The following is a 19513-nucleotide window of genomic DNA, read 5'->3' as shown; positions in this document are numbered from 1 at the left end:
TAACCAGAAATACTGTGAGCATCTTAACAGGTACCTGATATACAAGTACACTGTAGATACTAAAACACTTGAGCCACTCCAAATGGTTAATTCCTTCTCATTTTCTTTCCCATCTCTACCAGTAACTGAAATGTTAATGTACTGTTACAACAGAAACCCAAACACCATAAAACATGTCAATTTTAAAATGCATATTTTTTTATTTCTGATTGATATCAGATGACCTGATGTCTGCTAAAATGGTACTAGTGGGGGATACAGAAAATAATAATTATTGACAATAATATGGAGAAGTGAAACCCTTTATGCAATGTTGGTGGGAATGTGAAATGGTATAGTCTCTGGAAAAAAGACAAATGGCAGGCTGGGAGTGTAACTAGTGGTAGAACACTTGCCTAGTATGTGAAAGGCCGTAGCTTCAATCCCCAGAACCACAAAAGACAACAACAACAACAAAAAAAAAAAAATGTCCATCCCTCAAAAGTTAAGGGTATATTCCCAAAAGGATTGAAAGGACCACAGCAGCATTATGTATGACAACTGAAATTTGGAAGCAACTTGTCCATAGAGAGATGAATGGATAAGAAAAAGTATTACATGCAAGGGTGCATTATTCAATCTTAGAAAGAAAATCATGGCAGATGTTATAGCAAAGACAAACGAAGACATTATACTAAATGAAATAAAACTACACACCAAAAAAAAAAAGACAATCGCAGTGAAAAGTTAACTAGTGAAGTTCAGAGACAAAAAGCAGAAAAGTGGCTGCCAGGGACTCAACGAAGAGGAGGGAAGGAGGAGCTGTTTAACAAGTATAGAATTTCAGTCTTGCAAGATGAAGAATCCTGAAGAGGATGGTGGTGGTGATTGCACAACAGAGTGTATATACACAATGACCCTGCATTACACACTTAAAACATGGTTAGGATGATAAATTTTGTGATGAGCATCTTACCACAATAAAAATACTGAAAAATAAAATTAAGAAACTGGTCTCTTCAATGGTCCAGTGGTGATTCCATTAGGACTGACAGGAAACACTCAACATTGTGGCTACCTACATCTACCTCGCCATACTGAGATCTCGTCTTGCTCCTTCCTCAGAGTCTCCTTTCTTCCCAGAGCCATACCAAATGTGTACTTCAGCAACTAGTACTCCTGCTCCACCAGTTCAAAGCAGCAAGGAACTTAATCCCTCTCAACGTTTATACCTCCTCTTTAAAACAAGGATAATTCCTACCTACCTGCCACACAAGGTTGTTATGAGGGCAAAAGTGAGATCACATTCATAAAAGTAGCTTTCAACTGCCAAGCACCAAAGAAACATAAATTAAGTTTAACTACTTTCACATGGCAATTGAGACGCTTTAATAACATAAGCTTCACAAACATAAGCCTGCAACACCTCACCCATGCTGGCATTTAAAATGTACATCATCCTCAAACAACACCTTTCTTTTTTAGTCTTTAACTGAAGGGCAACATAGGGGGTGGGGTGCTCTTAAATACCCTAAAACATTTGAACTAACCGCCCAAAACGCAATAAATTATTCTACATATCCCACAAAAATTGAATATTTATGACCCCAGAATAGGCCGACAACGTCCTAGAACTACACTTCCCACAAAGCATAGAGTGGAACACTGGCAGCTGGCTGGGCGGCCTGGCATTAAGGGTGACCACTGCTCCCAGTGAGCTTGGATCCTCGTCCCCTGGAAAATTGCAACGCTTGGCATGGAGTGGGGTTGTCTCTCCTTTCTGACAGCTCCGTCACCCGGCGTTTTTGTTTTTTCTGCCATTAACAGCGGCCCTATCGGTCTTCACTGCTTCAACCTGAAAGTCATCTCCAATCTGTGACCTTTCTGCTGATCCCTTGGACGTGGGGGAAAGGCACCCTCTCCCCTTCCCAAAAGCTCCTTTTCTAGAATTCGCCCGTCAGTCAGAATCAGGGGACATGCGGGGGTCAGACGGGACGGACGGGTGGACACAGTCCGACCTGGGGCGACAGGCCGCGCGCCAGCTCCGGCAGCAAGTCGGGGGGCCGGGATCCTCCGAGGCCCGGGCCGAAGCAGATTTTGAGCAGGGGCGGCTATGCCCAGGGCTCTGGTTTCAATTTCGTGACGTGACAGTGCAAACCTGCGGCCTACAAGCGCCCGCGGCGGCGGCCCGCCCGCTCGCCCGCCCTCCCGCCCTCCCGCCAGGCCCGAGCGCCCGAGCCCCCGCACGGCCGCTTGCCCGGCCCTGCGCCCACCAGCCCCCAGTGTCCGGCCGGGCCCGGCCCCGCGTGGAGTTGAGTCCCGCTCCCGGCCGCAGGCTCTGCGCCGCACTTACTCAGCTCGTCCTGGGAGGCGGAGGCGGCGGCCGCAGCCATGTTGCGCCCGGGAGCGAGCGAGGGAGGGGCGGACGGCCGGCGAGGGGGGCTCGCGGCCGTCGCCGCGCCGTGTCGCGCCGCGCCGTGCCGCAGGGGCCCGGGGCCGCCTTGAGTCCCTCACGCGGGCCGCGCTGCGCCCTCGAGGCCCGCCCGCCGCCTGCGTCCTCTGCGCCGCGAGCGTCGCTCTCGCCGCGCCTCGCGAGCTCGCGGCTCGGGAGCTCCCTCAGCCTCGCGCCTCTGAGGAGCCGCCGCCGCCGCCGCCGCTCGTGCGGCCGAGTGACCGCCTGGCGGCTCTTCGGCTCGGCGCCCGGCTTGCTCGCCTCACGCCGGCTCTTATATTTAGAAAGAGCTGAGCCATCCTCGCCCCTCCCCCTCCGCCGGCCCCTCGCGCGCCCGCCCTCGCTCGCTCGCTCGCTCGCTCGCTCGCGCCTCGTCCTGCCCACCTGCCGCCGCCAAGCTTCCCCCCGCGCGGAGCGGAGACGCGGCGGGCCAACCCCACCTCAGCCTCATTCCCTCAGCCGCACGCACGCGGCCTCTGACCTGAGTCGGAGCCGGTCTCCATAGCCCGGGATGCTGCGGCGACCAGCGAGGTGTAGGGAGGGCCGGGCCCGAGGAGACGCGCGGCCGCTCCAGAGGAGCCTGTGTGAGGCCAAGCCGAGCCGGGCTGCCTTGCCCGCCGCGGGGGAAGTTCCCCTAGGCGCGCGGCCTCGGGCTCTGGCGTTAAAGGTCTGCGGCTGTCACGTCCGCCTGGCTGGAGCTGGAGGAACACGCGCCCGAACCGAGGAAGAGACGCGGACTCGGAAAAGTGGAGCGAGCGGGGCTCGAGTCGGAGGAGGAAGCCCCGCCCCGCGCCTCGCGCCCAACTTCTCGGCCTCTGCGCTGACTCAGGCCTGGCCTCCTCCGAGCAACCCCGGAGTTAGAGCACAGAGGGACCTGCACCCAGAGCTCACACTGAGGGCTGCCCCCCTAACCTTCGCCTCCCCAGCGGGCTGCGAGCCAGGGGAGGCCGGGGAACCACGGAATTTGAGGTAGCTCAAATTCCTTCTTAACCCGAGTTTAGTGGAAATCCCAACTTTTAAACTTTTAAGCGTCTAATTTGTCCAAGAGGTCTCATGGTCCTGTACAGCTACAAAACGGAATTCAAACCAAGGCGGGTTATATGATTACCATAAGAAATTAGGTGCCAGAAAAAAAAATTATTTTAGAGGGAAAAAAATAATGGTGACCCTAAATGAATTAAATTGCACATATTCCCCCAAAATGGAATCCCTAGGGCCCTAGATAAAGCCTTGAAATTTGAATATATGCGGTTCCGAATGTAACATAGGCAAGTATGAGATAGTAACAAACACTGAAGGTATTACTTCCTGTACTAATTTTACATTTACAAGAAAATTTACATTTATCTTTGTAATTAACATAAAAATAAGAATCCTTCCTCCTAGTCCAGCTACCTCACCCATCTCACACCCAAGAGAAAAATTATGAAAGGTAAGATTTGCTGATGCTTCAAGACCTAGTGTCTGGACACTTGTACAGCCCCAGATACAGTTTGGTTCATAGTGATAATGCTTGGATATTCTCACAGACACACACACACACACCCCTTCCCTGCTGCTTTTTTTTGCCTGATGGTGGACTTTGGGACAAAACTGGATCCTGAAAGTCTGGCCTAATCAGAGGTCAATAATGACTGTACAGCTTCATGGCCCGTGGAAAAGCAGAAGGTGGGGCTAACTGAAGGAAGTATGTCACTGGAGGGTTGTCCTTATAGACTGTGTTGCAATGGTCTCTTCCTGTCATTGCTGTCTGCTTCCTGTTTGCCATGAGAGGAGCTGCTTTATTTCACTATACACACCCTGCCATGTATCCAGCCTCACCTCAAGTCCACAGCAATGGAACAAAGTGGCCATGTACCAAACCTCTGAAACTGTGAGCCAAATATATTTTTATTCGTGTTAAATGGTCATATATTTGTCACAGTGACAGAAAAACAAACGCAGGTGGGGCCAAGGTTCTGGGTAAATGTTTTCAACCCCCACAAACATTTTTCAATGTTAATTCAAAGAACTACATTATCATCATTTTTGTTAATGGCTTGATAGTAAATTAACCTTCCCCCACCCTCACTCCCATATTCCCCATCTCACCCGGCTCTCCAGACTAACTGCAGACTAACTCCATGACTCCTCTCCCTCCTGGGGATTCGAAACTGACTATAGATTTGTGCTCTGAGCCTTAGTCCTTTTTTTAGTAGACGTTCTTGCTCTTTGGGTTGGCATTTCTTCCAAAATAAGTGTGCAGTGACCTTTAATAAATGATACAAAGTACGAAATGTCTCTCCACCCCTCCCTGTACCATTATTCCCTACTTTACTCCTCAGAATTCAAAACTTGTCAGCAGTTTGATGCATACAAACTCTCCTAGTTCTGTACTACAGTAAAGCACTCCAAATGTTGTGAAAGACCGGCTGAGGATCTCTTTGATCTACTTAGATGTTCAGAAATGGCAAGAATAAGAGGCTGGAGAGATGGCTCAGTGGTTAAAAGCATGGTTACCCTCCCAGAGGACCCTTGTTCACTTCCCAGAGTCCACATGGCAGTTAACCATCTGTAACTGAAATTCCACAAGATCTGACTGACACCTTCTAACCTCTGTGGGCATTGCATGCATGTGGTGAACAGACGCGCGCGCGCGCGCGCGTGTGTGTGTGTGTGTGTGTGTGTGTGCAGACAAAACACCCCTATACATAAAAAATAAAATAAAATCTCAAAAAAAGTGTCTAGAGTAGCTTCCTTAGTGTTAGCTCTTGAGTATTAGGGCTTCCTAACTCAGGCATATAGATCAGTCTCTGAGACCTAGAGGTGCATGACTCTAGCTAGCTACGCCAGAGGCTTATACTGTACATGTAAGTGCTCAGGTCAAAGCAAGCCACGGCCTTCAAAGTCAGGGGCTTTTTGCTCCAGAATTGCTCAGCCAGAGACTTGGAACCACAGGAACTCAGGTCGAAGATTATCGTGCTAGGCACAGACCCCAGCAGCTGGTGTTATAGCAGCAAACTTATCAGGACCTGTGGCTCTGAACCCTGTGAACTCTCTGCAAGGCTTCCATGAGCTTTCAACTCCACTGTTTCAGCTCTTCACCAGTTCTTACCTTCCTGCTCTTCTCTCTACAGTTTCCTGCCATGGGCTGCTCTCTGAAGCGTCCAGATATTTTCTAACTTCCCCTGCTGCTGCCACCATTTCTGTTAGCACCCCTGCTGGGGCTAAACACCACCCCTGCACTCACTCTTCTCTCCATGCAACAAGTTCAGCCCACTCTACCTATAGTAAAGACTATGTATGGGCAAATGAAAGGATATTCAAGAGAGACTTTTATTGCAGCCTAATATGATACAGAAATAGTACATGGAAAAGAAGCCTTCAAAACTGACCCCATGAGACTACGAAGCAGGATGCTTATATAGCCAGAAAGGGGGTGTGGCATGTTTAGGAACAGCCCCTAACTCCACCAGTCAAAGCTTTGCATGTTTAACAATCATGACCTAGTTTTTGTGTGTCAATTAAGAGCTTTTTGCTGAGTCACCAGGGAACATAGTCCCCTTGGCCTAAGGTGACATAGCCCAAGAGAGGTAGCATCATCAAGATGTCACTGAGACGTATGATGAAAGTGAAGTCTCCAAGAGCTGGTGCTAGCTGACCAAGACAGACATGACTAAAATGAGACCTCTTGAGCAGCTATCGTTATAATGGTGTTCAAAACTACAGTTGAATTTCCTCAGTACCCATGCAATGTTCAAAGCAGCCAGGCCACCATGATAGCATTCCTGCCATAGCTCCCTAAAAGAGACTGCTTCGTTGACATTTCCTAGTCGAAGCACTCCGATACATGGGAAGAGCCTGACAGTTGTCTGTCAGACGGTGACTGGCTCAGTCAGCCCAGCTTTGATCATTTAAAAGGAAAAAAAAAAAAAAACATGAAAGAGTATGTACACTAAAGGCCTGTCGTGAACCAGTACCTACCTCACAGTGTTTAATGTCATTCAATCTCTACTGAAAGGAAGCTCAAAGAGATGTGGGTACCCACAGTGACTGGGTAGGGAAAGTCACTTTCCGTAATTTCAAGTGGATTTTTTTCATAGCCATGTCAAATAAAAACCAAATATAAGTAAAGGACAGTGACGGGGGCAATGTTAGCCTTTAGACAAGAATAATTAGCAACTTATTCATCATATGTTGGAAGCCAAAGTCCTAGCAGAAAGCAGCTATCATCTTTGCGCCCATCTCAGGCCATATACCCTGACAAGAGACTTGCTTTTCAACAGCCTACGACAGCTGAGCACACTCTGATAAACATCTTGTTTTACCCACATACTTGTTTTGTTGTTAGTGCCCACAGCTGCAAGGCACACATGGTAAAGTGTCTTCAGCTGTGTTCCCCTGCTTGTGCTTATATATACCCAGGATTTTCTTTCAATAAAGGGGACTTGATGAGACTCTCAGTCTTGTCTCCATTCTTTGAGTCTCTTGCCTCTCCATCCCCACTCTCTCTCTTGACTGACCCTGCTGACTGACCCACATGGGCCAGGTCACCTGGTGCCCAAATGTAGGGCATCATGGGCCGGGTCAATCATATATGGAAATTCCAGTCTCCACATGTGCAAATCACCTGCATGTGTATACACAGACTTATCAAAAACAGTGGAATCTTGTTATACATATTATTGTGTGTTATCACTGTACCAATTAATATATCACAAGTACCCTTTCCATATCACTGATAACAATCATGGTTAATAAAATACTAATTCTTTCTGGTAGGAAATTAAGTATTGGACTTATATACTCCTCTCAACAGTTTTATGAACTGGGGTCTTCATGGCATAGAGTGATTCAGGGATACAGCCACAGCACCACAAACTAGAAAGCAAATGAGGAGTGGAGACTTGAGTCTAGACAGTCATTAGAGTGGTTTGGTTTCATCTGGCTGTGCTGTATTATGTTGTATTGTAGCATGTTGTATTGGGAATGGCCACAATGCCTGATGCTTACTTAACAGGCTTCTATCACTGAAGTATGCTGTCAGTACTCTGAATGTGTTTTCTTACTTGATTCAGTCTGACTAATTAGGTAGCCTTAAAGGAGCACTGTCACAGGGATAAAAACTCAGCTCTACCATACTGATTTTACTCTTATTCTGAGGGAAACTTGTATAAACCAGGAGGACCCTGAACTCACTGTGTAGACCAGGCTGGCCCCCACAATTTTCTACCTCAGTGTCCCCACAGCGAGGATTACATGTGCTACCATACATGTTCATACCTGTAGTCTTACCCACTGTGACCATAAAGTACAGAACTATTATTTTAAATGTCTACATGATAAATATATAACAAAATATATTTTTAAATTGTCCTTGGGGGCTGGCTTTTAAATTGTGCTTTCAGGGCTGGGGGATGACTGAGTCAGTAAAATATTTGTTTTGTAACCATGAAAACCTGAGTTACATTCCCAGCACCTACATAAAAAGCCAGAAGCACAGAATGGGGATATAATTTCCATTCCTGGGTAGCCAGAAACAGGAAGTTCCCTAGGGTTTGCTGGCCAGCTAATCTACCAAACCAAGAACTCTAGGTTCAGTGAGAGACCCTATCTCAAAATAGATAAGGTGGAGAATGATTGGGAAGGACATCTGCCCAAAAACTGACACAAGTGCACACTCACCTCCATACACAGATATGCATACACAAAAATGTCCTTTTGTGAGCACTTAGGTTCTTAATTTTTACTATTGTGAACAATGCTATCAAAAAGTATGTTTTTATGCAATTATGTATTTCTATACTGGAGAAATACATTTTAATGAGAATGGTAGGACCTTTTGCATATTTACATAGCCATGTACCTTACCACCACTACCTGTGTGCACACGTGTGCAGGTACACACACATAACTGTAGGCCTTTCCATGTCAGCACCAGTTCTGAATAATGACACAAAGACTTATTATATTTTTAATAATAAATGTTTATAATATATTTTAATAGCTTAGGCATTATAGCTGGGCAGATTATCAGCTATTCTGACCTGACAGTACTGCCCTGGCCTATGTTCCATGTTTCATTATCTCTCAATTTTAGTCCTGATTCCTCCTTGCTCCTCTGCCTCTCTGCCCAGGACTCTTACTTTCTTAGCCTCCCTGTCTTTTCAGGAACTCCTGCCTCCTCCTCTGGCCTCAGCTCTTGGCCCTTTGGCTCTTTATTTAACCAATCAGAAGGTGAGAGAGGGAGTGTTTACAAAACACTGAGACAGGTGATACTTAACAATTACAAAGTCTGGACTGTAATCAGATCTTTGCTGAATCAGAAATCACCATTTATATGATACATAGACAATCTTTACACAGTGCATAAAAACATCACTCCAACATCTTTTAGTCCAATACTGGGCTCTTTCTGAAATATCGATAAACTATATACAGCAAGAACAATTATGAAAACTGTCAAGTAAGAATTACATTGACAATGTCCAGTCCATTTGTATTTGGCAACTTTGGTGTTCTGAATATGCTTGGCTCATAGGATGTGGCACTATTAGGAGGTGTGGCCTTATTGAAGGAGAGGTAGCCTTGTATGTATGTAACTGTGTATGTATGTAACTGTGGAGACAGGACTTTGAGGTCTCATATATATGCTCAAGTCTGGCTAGTGTGAGCCAGAGCCTCCTACTGACTGCCTTCAGATCAAGATGCAGAACTTTCAGCTCCTTCTGTAGCACCTGTTTACCTGGAAACTGCCATGCTTCCCATCATGATGATAATGGACTGAATCTCTGAAATTGTAATCCATCCCCAATTAAATATTGTCCTTTATCAGATCCTTGGCCCATGTCTCTTCACAGCAAGGAAATTCTAAATAGGACAACAACCTTGGAGAAAGTAGTATCTATGCTATCTTGGTGAGTCCAAGGTTCTAAACCTACATCATTTTCTATCATAATTTACACTTATCAACCTATAAATATCTTTTTAGACCTTAAAACATGTTCTTAAATCCTAAACAATTTAAGCTTAATTGTGAGACTATAACTATCTAGTCTTCAAACCTGTCAGAGACCTGAGAAGGATAAATATTACCTAAGTAAACAGAAAGTGCAGAGTGAACAGCTTCCAAAACTATAGAAATGACAGCGGTTGATGGCTACCTGTACAGTCACCCAAGATTCCTCTGTAATGTTAGAGCATCCATTCTCCAGTCTTCTGGTGCAGTATATTTGACAGATTTGTCTGTGAAGCAAGAATATCGAAGGACTTGCCTACTTTGTCTTAGCAAAGTTTGGCAGTCAACTTCCTCCGTGTCCTGCTTGTCCACAGCTTGGACAGCATTCTGTCAGCAATCAGAGCAAGGGCAGTGTCTTGCCCAGTGGCTAGCTCTACCACATTTGAAGAAAACTCCATATGAAGGTTCTTCACTGCCCAGTAACTTCTTTGAAGTGGAATGTGGGTGCTGCCAGGAGCAGTCGTGTCCTACTGTCAAGAAAAGCTTTGTTAATAATAATTAAAAAAAAATCTTTAGATGCCATATTCTGTAGATCTCTGAAGTGTTTGAAGACCATCTATCTATAGTACATCTGAATAGGCAAACATTGCTTGTTTCTAACTATTTATTTATCTGCTTAACTTTGAAAACTTGTACCGGAGACTAAAAAAAGCTTGTACCTGTAATTATCTAAACTACATAACATGAACACAAGTTTGATTGACTGACATAACTAATTTTTTCAAACCTTTTTTTTAATGATGATTCTTAAACACTTTAACCTCCCTTGTAGCCCATCACTCACCAGAAGTAGTGGAAAAGAAAAGCTACAGAGGAGTGGACCTGTTTGGAAATGTTCTTTGTAGCATCTCTTATCTGTGTTGTCTGGAAATCGGCAATTCAGTTCACAGGTTAGCAGCAGCAGCTCGATCAACTTATAGAAACTTCACAGATACACCAGCAGTGAAGATTGGTAGAGTCAGGATAGCAAACATGAATCAGCAGTGGTGGCATGACCTAGCAGAGACAGCCAGGCCTCAGCCTCTGCACAGCTGTGCCTCTCTCAGCAAAGCGAAGATCAGCAAAGACACAAGACCCATAAGCATTGCACAACTAACTCTATAAGCAAGCCAAGCTCAGCCTCCATCACTGTCCATCAAGTTCTATTTATAGTCCCTTCAGACATCATGTGTCCTCCATGGGTCTCGCCTCAGCATGTGCATCTGTCTCAGCTGACATGGCTCTGCAAATCAGCCCGAGTCTGAGGAAGCGACAAGAAAACTGCAGCACCCCACCAGAAGTTTTTTGGTGCATTTCTCTCTATGGAGTCTCAACTAATGGAGCTGAACTACACAGTGTAAGGCAATCAAGACATGTGTGTCCTTAGCAAAGAACCCTTCATCGCTTGTCCTTTCACGTATTTGCTTTAGCAGAACATCCTCTCTCCTGTGTCTGCTTCAGTGAAATGTTTCTTCACAAGTCTGCCTTAGTCTTTCACCTGTGTCCACTTCAGGAAAACACTCCTTCATGTGTTTGCCCCAGCAAAATACCATCCAACACAACTGATTTTCCAAAGGTCCCTTAAGTTTCCACCTCAGACTGACTACAAACTTGCATTTCTTTCTTTTTCTTTTTTTTTTTTTTTTTTTTTTTTTTTGAGGTGGGGATTGAGTCAGGGTATTTCTTAATTATCCTAATATTTTGTAATAGTAGCTTTCAAGGACTAGAACTTTACATTAGGTGTGAGGAGCCGTATTCTCCATTATAAGATGGCGCAGGCTTCTGCTTCCTGGTTCTTCACGGAAGCTTTACTTGAGAATGCGCCTGCGCATGGCGCGAAAACCGAGTATGACAATTGGATGAAAGATTTGAGCCAATGAGGGATCTGCACGTCTCCCAAAGCTCTATTTAAGCAGTGGGCTTTCTGAGTTCGGGGTCCTTCCCCTTTTCTCCATCTTGAAGAGCTGTTCAATAAATGCTGTCAGAAGAATCCTGAGTGTGGCGTTCTCCTTATCGGTGAGGCTGTGCACTACAAGTGGAACCGAAATCCGGGATGAAGCCGAACATCTCGGAGTTTTGACCAGTCACGAAGGACCCTGTTGGCTCGCAGAGGATTCAGAACTGACGGCGTGGTTGAGTCTAGATGCTTTTCTGCAAGGAACTCCAGTAAGCAGGATACAGTGGAAGACACCCTGCGCTGGAGAACCAGTGGACTGACAGAGACTCAACGTTTGAACTCCAGTAAGCGGGATATAGTGGAAGACACCCTGCGCTGGAGAACTAGTCGACTGACGGAGCTGGCTGAATTCGGAAGTGAAACAAAGGTGATTGCATAGTAACAAAAACGGGGCAAGAAATAAGTAAATAGAAACAGATGAAAAAAGATTTAAAGAAGCAAGGAGTAAATTGCAGGCGGCTCTGAGTCAAGAGAGCCAAACAGATAGATAAAGGTTATAATAACGAAAATGGGGCAAGAAATAAGTGAGTAAAAACAGATGAAAAAGGCTTTAAAGACGTGAGGAATAAATAGAAGGCTGCTCTAGACAGAGAGCTAAGCAGAATGATAATGTTAATTGATTTAACTTTCAAAATGGGTGTGATTCTGAGTTGTATAATATTTTTCTGGATAAAAACTCAATGTAAAGGTTTTTCTGGTTACTGGCTCAAGGAAAGGCTAATTTGGAAAAAAAGGTTTTTCCATGAGTTTTCTGATGAGGTCATTAAGGTAGTAGTTATGTCTTCCAGAATTATATGGATCAGACATGACAGAGGTAGGCCTCCAGAACACTAGATTTCAGAAAATCAAAATAATTATCTTGATACTAAAACTTGTTTTGAGATTTGTATATTGCAGAATACACAGCTTTGGAGAATGAATCTTATCATCTGCATGTTCACTGATGCCCTAGACTTCCAGCTGGATACAGTTAAGACAGACTTCAGATGCTTATCAATTTACCCTTCCCCTCATTCCTCTTCTAAAAGTCAACGCCCATGTTCAGCTTGAAGAAGTTAATGAGGAGTCGGCACCCCAATTCCCTGGACTTGGGGACTGAGGTGGTTAATATTAGGCTGTCTTAATCTGTATAATTGTTACTAAGCTGATGCAAAATTCAAGGATTTCATTGGTATAATTCTATTGAAAATTTGTGGGTACAAGGCTTAGACCTTTCACTTCTCCAACAGGGGAAGTTGTGTGTTGCCTTAAAGAGTGTTGCTTTTATATCAACAGTTTAGATAATAAGTCTTTTGTCTCTCGGGTTCATGCTGTTCAACAAACTGATGGCTTTGGTAAAGCGGCTAGATCAACTTTGCAGCCATCTGGAACCATATACCCTGATGAAAGACTTGGTTGTCAAAAGCCTATAACAGCTGAAGCACACTCTGATAAATATCTTGTTTATCCCACATAGCTTGTTTTGCTGTTTAGTGACCTCAGCTGTATGGTGCATGTGGTAAAGTGTTTTCACCTGTGTTCTCCTGCTTGTGTATATAAATACCTCCATTCAATAGGAAAATTTTACTCTGGTAGCTAACCTTTCAAGAATCTTATCTCAGCAGCTATTGCAGAATTGGACGGCTGATTTTGATGAGACCATGCAACGATTGCGGATTGCTATCGTCCAGATCAATTCTACTCGCTTGGATTTCTCCTTGACCCAGGGACTCTCCTCATGGATCTCTTCGGTCTTTTCTTACTTTAAGGAATGGGTGGAGGTAGGGTTATTTGGCTGCATGATCTTTGGGGGAGTGCTACTTACCCTCTGGTTGCTCTGCAAATTCAAACAACATCAAAAGGATAAGGTGGTGATCACGCAAGCATTGCTTGCCGTGGAGCAGGGAACATCCCCTCAAGCCTGGTTGAATCTGCTTAAACAATGAGACACCATCACTTAACAGGATATCCTGAGGGCTCGTGTTCCCATTGCACCAGGTATCCTAGTGGTGGTCCTCCACACTTCCCGGGGCTCAGGTTCCCATTGCACGGGATAAAAGGTGTGGAGGGTCTCGTACTGTTTAACTGCCTTGAACGCCTATCGGTAGAACAGTGGGCTAGATCGGCAACCTAACAGCCCTCGATTGTTGTTGCAGTTTAATAAGGAAGGGGGAGATGTGAGGAGCCGTATTCGCCATTATAAGATGGCGCAGGCTTCTGCTTCCTGGTTCTTCACGGAAGCTTTACTTGAGAATGCGCCTGCGCATGGCGCAAAAACCGAGTATGACAATTGGATGAAAGATTTGAGCCAATGAGGGATCTGCACGTCTCCCAAAGCTCTATTTAAGCAGCGGGCTTTCTGAGCTCGGCACCTCACCATCTTGAAGAGCTGTTCAATAAATGCTGTCAGAAGAATCCTGAGTGTGGCGTTCTCATCGGCGAGGTAGCGCGATACAATTAGGTTTTTAAATTAATTCCATAAGTACAATACCTAAGAGTTGAAACATATATGCATAGCGTGTTGTAGCAAAATGTAACGTTAAATTTCTATCAATATACAAAATTCCATACTGATGTAAAATATTTGACTTGCTAACACTCTTTAGTTTAAAAGTAGATTCAATAGTTTGAATCATTTATTGTGACATCTCTATATCCCCCTTTCTCTTAACACTAGATAGGAGAGAAAGAAGAATAGATGAAATAAAAAGGAGAAAAAGAGATTCCTGAATCCAACCTCCTTCCTTTGTTCCTCCCTGACCAAGACCACTAAAAACTTGTGATCAACCCTCTCTCCCTTAACATCCATCACACATTGAATGACCCAATGACCCAAAAACCACCCTGCCAGCTCTTGGGAATGGGACATTGTTCTCATAAAATTGCTTCCTGCTGTCTGGGGATGAAGACATCTTTTGGAGGCCCTAAGAGAATTGGGATAATGGTCAAGTCCTAAGAAAGCTAGCTGTTACATTGGCTGTCTAGTGTCTATATGATGGGAAAGTCAAGGGCTTAACTGAAGCCCTCGCTGGAACAGTCCATGAGACTGGCCAATCTTAGACATTGAATTTGTTCTGTGTGCAGATTTTTTTTTATTCAGTTTACATCCTGATTACAGCCCCCCTCCCTCCTCTCTTCCTAGTTCTTATAAATACTTCCACCCATTGCCCCCTTTCATTCTCCTCAGAGAAGGAGAGCCCCCCTAGGGTACCTCCCCACCCTGGGACATTTGGTACCAGCAGGACTAGGTACATCCTCTCCCACTGAGACCCAAAGGAAGGGGATCCAATGGCAGGCAACAGAGACCAAGACGGCCCCCTCTTCACTTGTTAGGGGACCCACATGAAGACCAAGTTGCACATTTGACACAAATATGTAGAGGGTGTCTAGGTCCAGCCCCTGATGTTCCTTGGTTGGTGGCCCAGGCTCTATGAGACCCATGGTCCCAGGTTAGTTGACTGCATAGGTCTACTTTTGGTGTCCTTGACCACTCCACCTTGCTCTCTTCTATCTCCCACTCTTCTCCAAGACTTCCTGAGCCCCTCCTGAAGTTTGGCTGTGGGTCTCTGCATCTGCCAACAACCTCTGCTGGTTGAAGCCTCTCAGGAGACAGTTATATACCAGGTTCCTGTCTGCAAGAATAGCAGAGTATCAGCAATTCACTCTCTCGCATGGGATGGGTCTCATTTTGGGGCAGTCATTGGTTGGCTATGCCCTCAGTCTCTCTCTATTCTTATCCCTGCACATGTTGTAAGCAAGACAAATTTTAAGTTGAAGGTTTTGTGGGTGGATTGATGCCCCCCTTCGTTCTCTGAAACTCCTGCCTATCTACAGGAGGTGGCCACTTCAGTCTCTATATCCCCTTCTGGTAGGAATCTCAGTTAAGAGTCACCCCTATAGACTCCCCATATCCTCTCCCATCCCAGACCTCCAATTAGTCACCAGAGATACCCCACTGCTGATTTCCATTCTCACTTCTAGCCCTCTCTTGCCCTTTATCTCCTCACACCTAATTGACATCCCTGTTCCTCTCCTCACTCCCTCTCTTACACAGTTCCCTCTTTCCATTCACCTCCTATGACTATTTAGTTTTCCCTTTTGACTAAGATCCATGCATCTTCTTTTGGGGCCTCCTTATTACCTAGTTTCTTTGGATCCATGGATTGTAGCATGGTTGTTTTGCTCTTTATGGTTAATGTCCACTTATAAGTGAGTACATACCATACATGTCTTTCTGGCTCTGGGTTACCTCACTCAGGATGATATTCTCAAGTTCCATTCATTTTCCTGTAAAATTCATGAAGTTTTTCAGGAAACAGCTATTGAGGTATTTTGTGAGGCTTGATCACCTGGGCTACTTGACTTGTCTTCTTTGGTGTTTGGTCCTTTTGCTCTGTAAACTTTTAAAGGTAATATACATTTTTCTGCATTAACACATTGTGATGGTTTGAATATGCTTGGCCCATGGGAAATGACACTATTAGGAGATATGACCTTGTTGAAGTAGGTGTGGCCTTGTTGGAGGAAGTATGTCACTGTGGGGGTGGGCTTTGAGACCCTCCTCCTAGCTGCCTGGAAGTCAGTCTTCTATTTGCCTTTGGATCAAGACGTAGAACTTTCAGCCCCTGCAGCACCATGTCTGCCTTCAAGCTGCCATGCTTCCCACCTTGATGATAATGAACTGAACCTCTGAACCTGTAAACCAGCCCCAATTAAGTGTTGTCCTTTATAATAGTTGCCTTGGTTATGGTGTCTCTTCACAACAATGGAAACCCTGACTGATACACACGTATGGAATGTGCGGGGTGCACAAATCAGCTAAAGGTGATTCTCTGCTCTATGTTCAAGCAGGAAAGGCATCTGTCTCTCTCTATAAGTCAGTTCAGACTATATAATCAAACTGTAATATAAATTTTCACCCATGCCATTTCAAAGACTGGTATATAATGATAAGTCCTGAGGACTCTATAGGCAACAAGATTTGTTGGTTATGCTTTGCTGAAGTCCTGGCTGAAGACATTCACGCCTCAGCTGCCTTCAGACTTGTTCCCATGTAGAGGAATCAGCAGATATTTCACAATGTCTCTCAACGGCAGTTGGTTTTTGTTCATTACCATTTTAAAATTTTAAAGTTAATAAAACACTATGTCATCTATCTCTGGGGGTCTTTGTAACCCCTTTTTGTTTCATAAGCATCCTTTTTAAAGTATGATTAGATCTTTCCTCAACTACTCATCCTGTAGGATTGTGTTGTGTTCCTGTAATGTGTCTTATGTTATAATATGCAAAAAAAAAACTATTTCATTTTTCTAGAGATATATGTTAGGCTCTTCTATATGTTGAGCCTCCAGATGCTCTTCAACTAGCTGTTCTAGTGCCTGTAATTTTTCTTTTGCCATAGCCATAGTTCTACCCTAACTTGCCTATCAATCAACTACCTTAGTGGGAGGATGGTGGGTATTCTTCTGGAATTGGCTCCCCCATATAAAGGGGAAGAATCAATGTCTGCTGTGTCTTGTTATTTACAAACGGAACAGTCTGTGACTGTTCTTGGTAACATTTTTTAATATCTTTATCATAACATCTCCTATTTTATGTCGTGTCCTTGAAGTTGGAGGAATGCTAACCTATGCTTCCTACTGTTGAGATAGATCTCTCTGCCACTGAGCCACACATCAGCAATGACAGTCTTGGCCATCAGGCCTAGAAGGCGAAGAGGCTTTTTCTGTGGAGGAGGTACATGGGAGAGACTGACCTCATCTTGTCTTAAGCAACTCATGGCAATCAATTCTCCAGTTGTTCTGTTTGTCCACAGTTCAGGCCAGGCCCTGGCAGTGACCAAGGCATTGAGACAATTGTGTCCAGTGGTTATGGTACCACAACCCATGTGGTGTCTTTTATCATTGTTTCCATATCTTCTTGGAGACCTTGGGAGGGTCGCTGTTAGGATCTGGGAGTCTCTGTTCTTCACGGTAAATTTAAACAAATAAATGCCATATTCATCAGATCTCTGACAGGTTTGAGGGCTAGATCCTACCAACCATAGCTGAGTTAAACAGCCTTTGTCTGTTTTTAGTTATCTGCTCTAAACTGTACTTTACAAACATAAAACAGGAGACTAAATAAAGCTTAATCTTGTAATTAACTGCATCAGTTCTTAGTACAACTTCAAATATATTTCTGAACACATTAAAGGATCTGATTATTTAAAAAGTTACTATCAATCCTTGTTAAGTTTGAGCCTTAAAACTCATAGCTTTGAATTGAAGCTCTTCTAGTATTAAAATAAAACTTTTTAATCCATAAACACAATCCATAAAGAGACTGAGAAGTTTTCTGACCTTTATACGGTATATCATTATAAAACATAACAGTTTCCTGTATAATTACATTTATGCTGAAGATACTGTCAGGACAGAAGAGGGTTAAAAAATTGAGAAAAAAATGGCAAGGACTTTGGCTGAAGACAGCTGTGTGATGGTTTGTATATTCGTGGCCCACAGAGTGGCATAATTAGAAGGTGTGGCCCTGTTGGGGTAGGTGTATCACCGTGGGTGTGGGTTATAAGACTCTCATCCTAGCTGCCTGGAAGTGAGTATTCTGCTAGTAGCCTTCAGATGAAGTTGTAGAACTGTCAGCTCCTCCTGCACCATGCCCTCCTGGATGTTGCCATGCTTCCTGCCTTGATGATAATGGACTAAACCTCTGAACCTGTAAGCCAGCCCCAATTAAATGTTGTCCTTTATAAGACTTTCCTTGGTCATGATATCTGTTCACAACAGTAAAACCCTAACTAAGACTAGCTGTTATCATAAGGTAGTTTAATTAAAAACTTCCTAATTTTTACTCCTGGTATCATTAATATAATTGACAGAGCAATATACCTGATGTAATGAAAAGAAAAAGAGAAAGCTACAACAGATTTTTTTTTAATGATCTCAGGAATGTATATCTAATTGATATCATATTACATTAATCAATAGCTACATCTTTTAAAATACAAACCTTTTGTTACTGTATCCATTATTTTCATCATCAGATCCATAACCATCATCATAGGGATTGCCTGAGCTTCTTCTATCGTTATTGTCCCCCTCCCTTCATGGATCCAAAATTTGATTGTTCATTATAATTTATAAAGTCATTATTGTTTCCATCATTATTATAGTTACAAGACAGTGACTCACAGAGAAACTACCACAGAGGGGGCTAGAGAGATGGCTGGGTGGTTAGGAATACTTGACCACAGAGGGGGCTAGAGAGATGGCTGGGTGGTTAGGAATACTTGACACTCTTACATAGGACTTGGGTTAGTTCCCAGCACCTGCGGGACAGCTCACAACCATCTGTAACTTCAGTTACAGAGGAGCCAGAACTAACTTCTGGCCTCTATCTACACTTACACAGTATACATTTACATATATTAAAGCAAAACATTTGTGAGCGAGCACCTGTGCTTACTTACCAGGCCAAGGTCACTTGATATGATTCCAAGGAATGAGACCAGGTTTAGGTTGGAAAGGCCACAGCAAGACTGAGGCTGTGACAATTTTATCGAGAGCAGTCAGACTTTTTATATCCTTATCAGAAACAGAATATAATGGCAATTGCCAAGATCAATACAGTTATGGTTGCCAGGAAACAGTGATATTAAGCTATAAAAGGTACATAAGATTAATGTCCACAACCAATTGTCCTGTCAGGCTTCAATGCTTCCTTGACAACTAAGGGAACATACAGAGAAACACAAACTGGCCTGAAGGCTTTACTGTGTCTCTCAGGAACTGGAAGGCACATTGTGCCCCAAGAGCCAAGGACTTCAACCTGAGAAACCTATGATGCATGCCTCTCAAGGCAGTCAGGCCAAGGCAACTCTATGGTTCACCACATGGAATTTTTGTAAAGTTGAAAAAAATATATAAAATGGGCTGGAAAGATAGCCCAGTGGTTAAGAGCACTGTCTGTTCTTCCAGATGACCTGGGTTAGATTTTCAACACCCATATGTTGGCTCACAACCACCTGTAACTCCAGGTCCATGGGGTCTGACACCCTCTACATCATGTGGCATCCACAAGCATTGCAGGCAGGCAAAATTACCCATACACATTAAAGTGTCTACACACACATGTAGCAGATGTGCAGCTTGGTCTTCGTGTGGGTCCTGAACAA

General features: G+C 44.2%; 1 protein-coding gene and 1 long non-coding RNA gene across 7 annotated transcripts in view; both read right to left on the bottom strand.

The window, feature by feature from the left end:
* Positions 1-3051, bottom strand: part of Ecpas (Ecm29 proteasome adaptor and scaffold) — a 107061-nt gene extending 104010 nt beyond the window's left edge. For 2 of the 6 annotated variants that reach the window (XM_034501918.2, XM_076934899.1), the window contains exon 1: positions 2333-2504. In XM_034501918.2, the coding sequence (XP_034357809.1) occupies positions 2333-2372 (40 nt within the window). In that variant the 5' untranslated portion in view covers positions 2373-2504. Of the gene's footprint in view, positions 1-2332; positions 2507-2912 lie in introns of those variants that run through there. The other 4 variants (XR_013110658.1, XM_076934898.1, XM_034501920.2 and 1 more) reach the window with 4 other exon arrangements.
* A 10998-nt stretch (positions 3052-14049) lies between these two features.
* LOC143442437 (uncharacterized) lies at positions 14050-18918 on the bottom strand. The gene is made up of 3 exons (XR_013110657.1): positions 18809-18918; positions 15565-15630; positions 14050-14975 (listed from the first exon to the last, which is right to left on the bottom strand). It is a non-coding gene; the product is annotated as an uncharacterized LOC143442437 (long non-coding RNA).
* Positions 18919-19513: the final 595 nt, after the last annotated feature.

This window comes from Arvicanthis niloticus, chromosome 5 (assembly GCF_011762505.2).
Source record: "Arvicanthis niloticus isolate mArvNil1 chromosome 5, mArvNil1.pat.X, whole genome shotgun sequence".
NCBI lineage: Eukaryota > Metazoa > Chordata > Mammalia > Rodentia > Muridae > Arvicanthis > Arvicanthis niloticus.
Note: the sequence above shows the minus strand (reverse complement) of the source record. Positions and strands in the feature narration are given on the sequence as shown.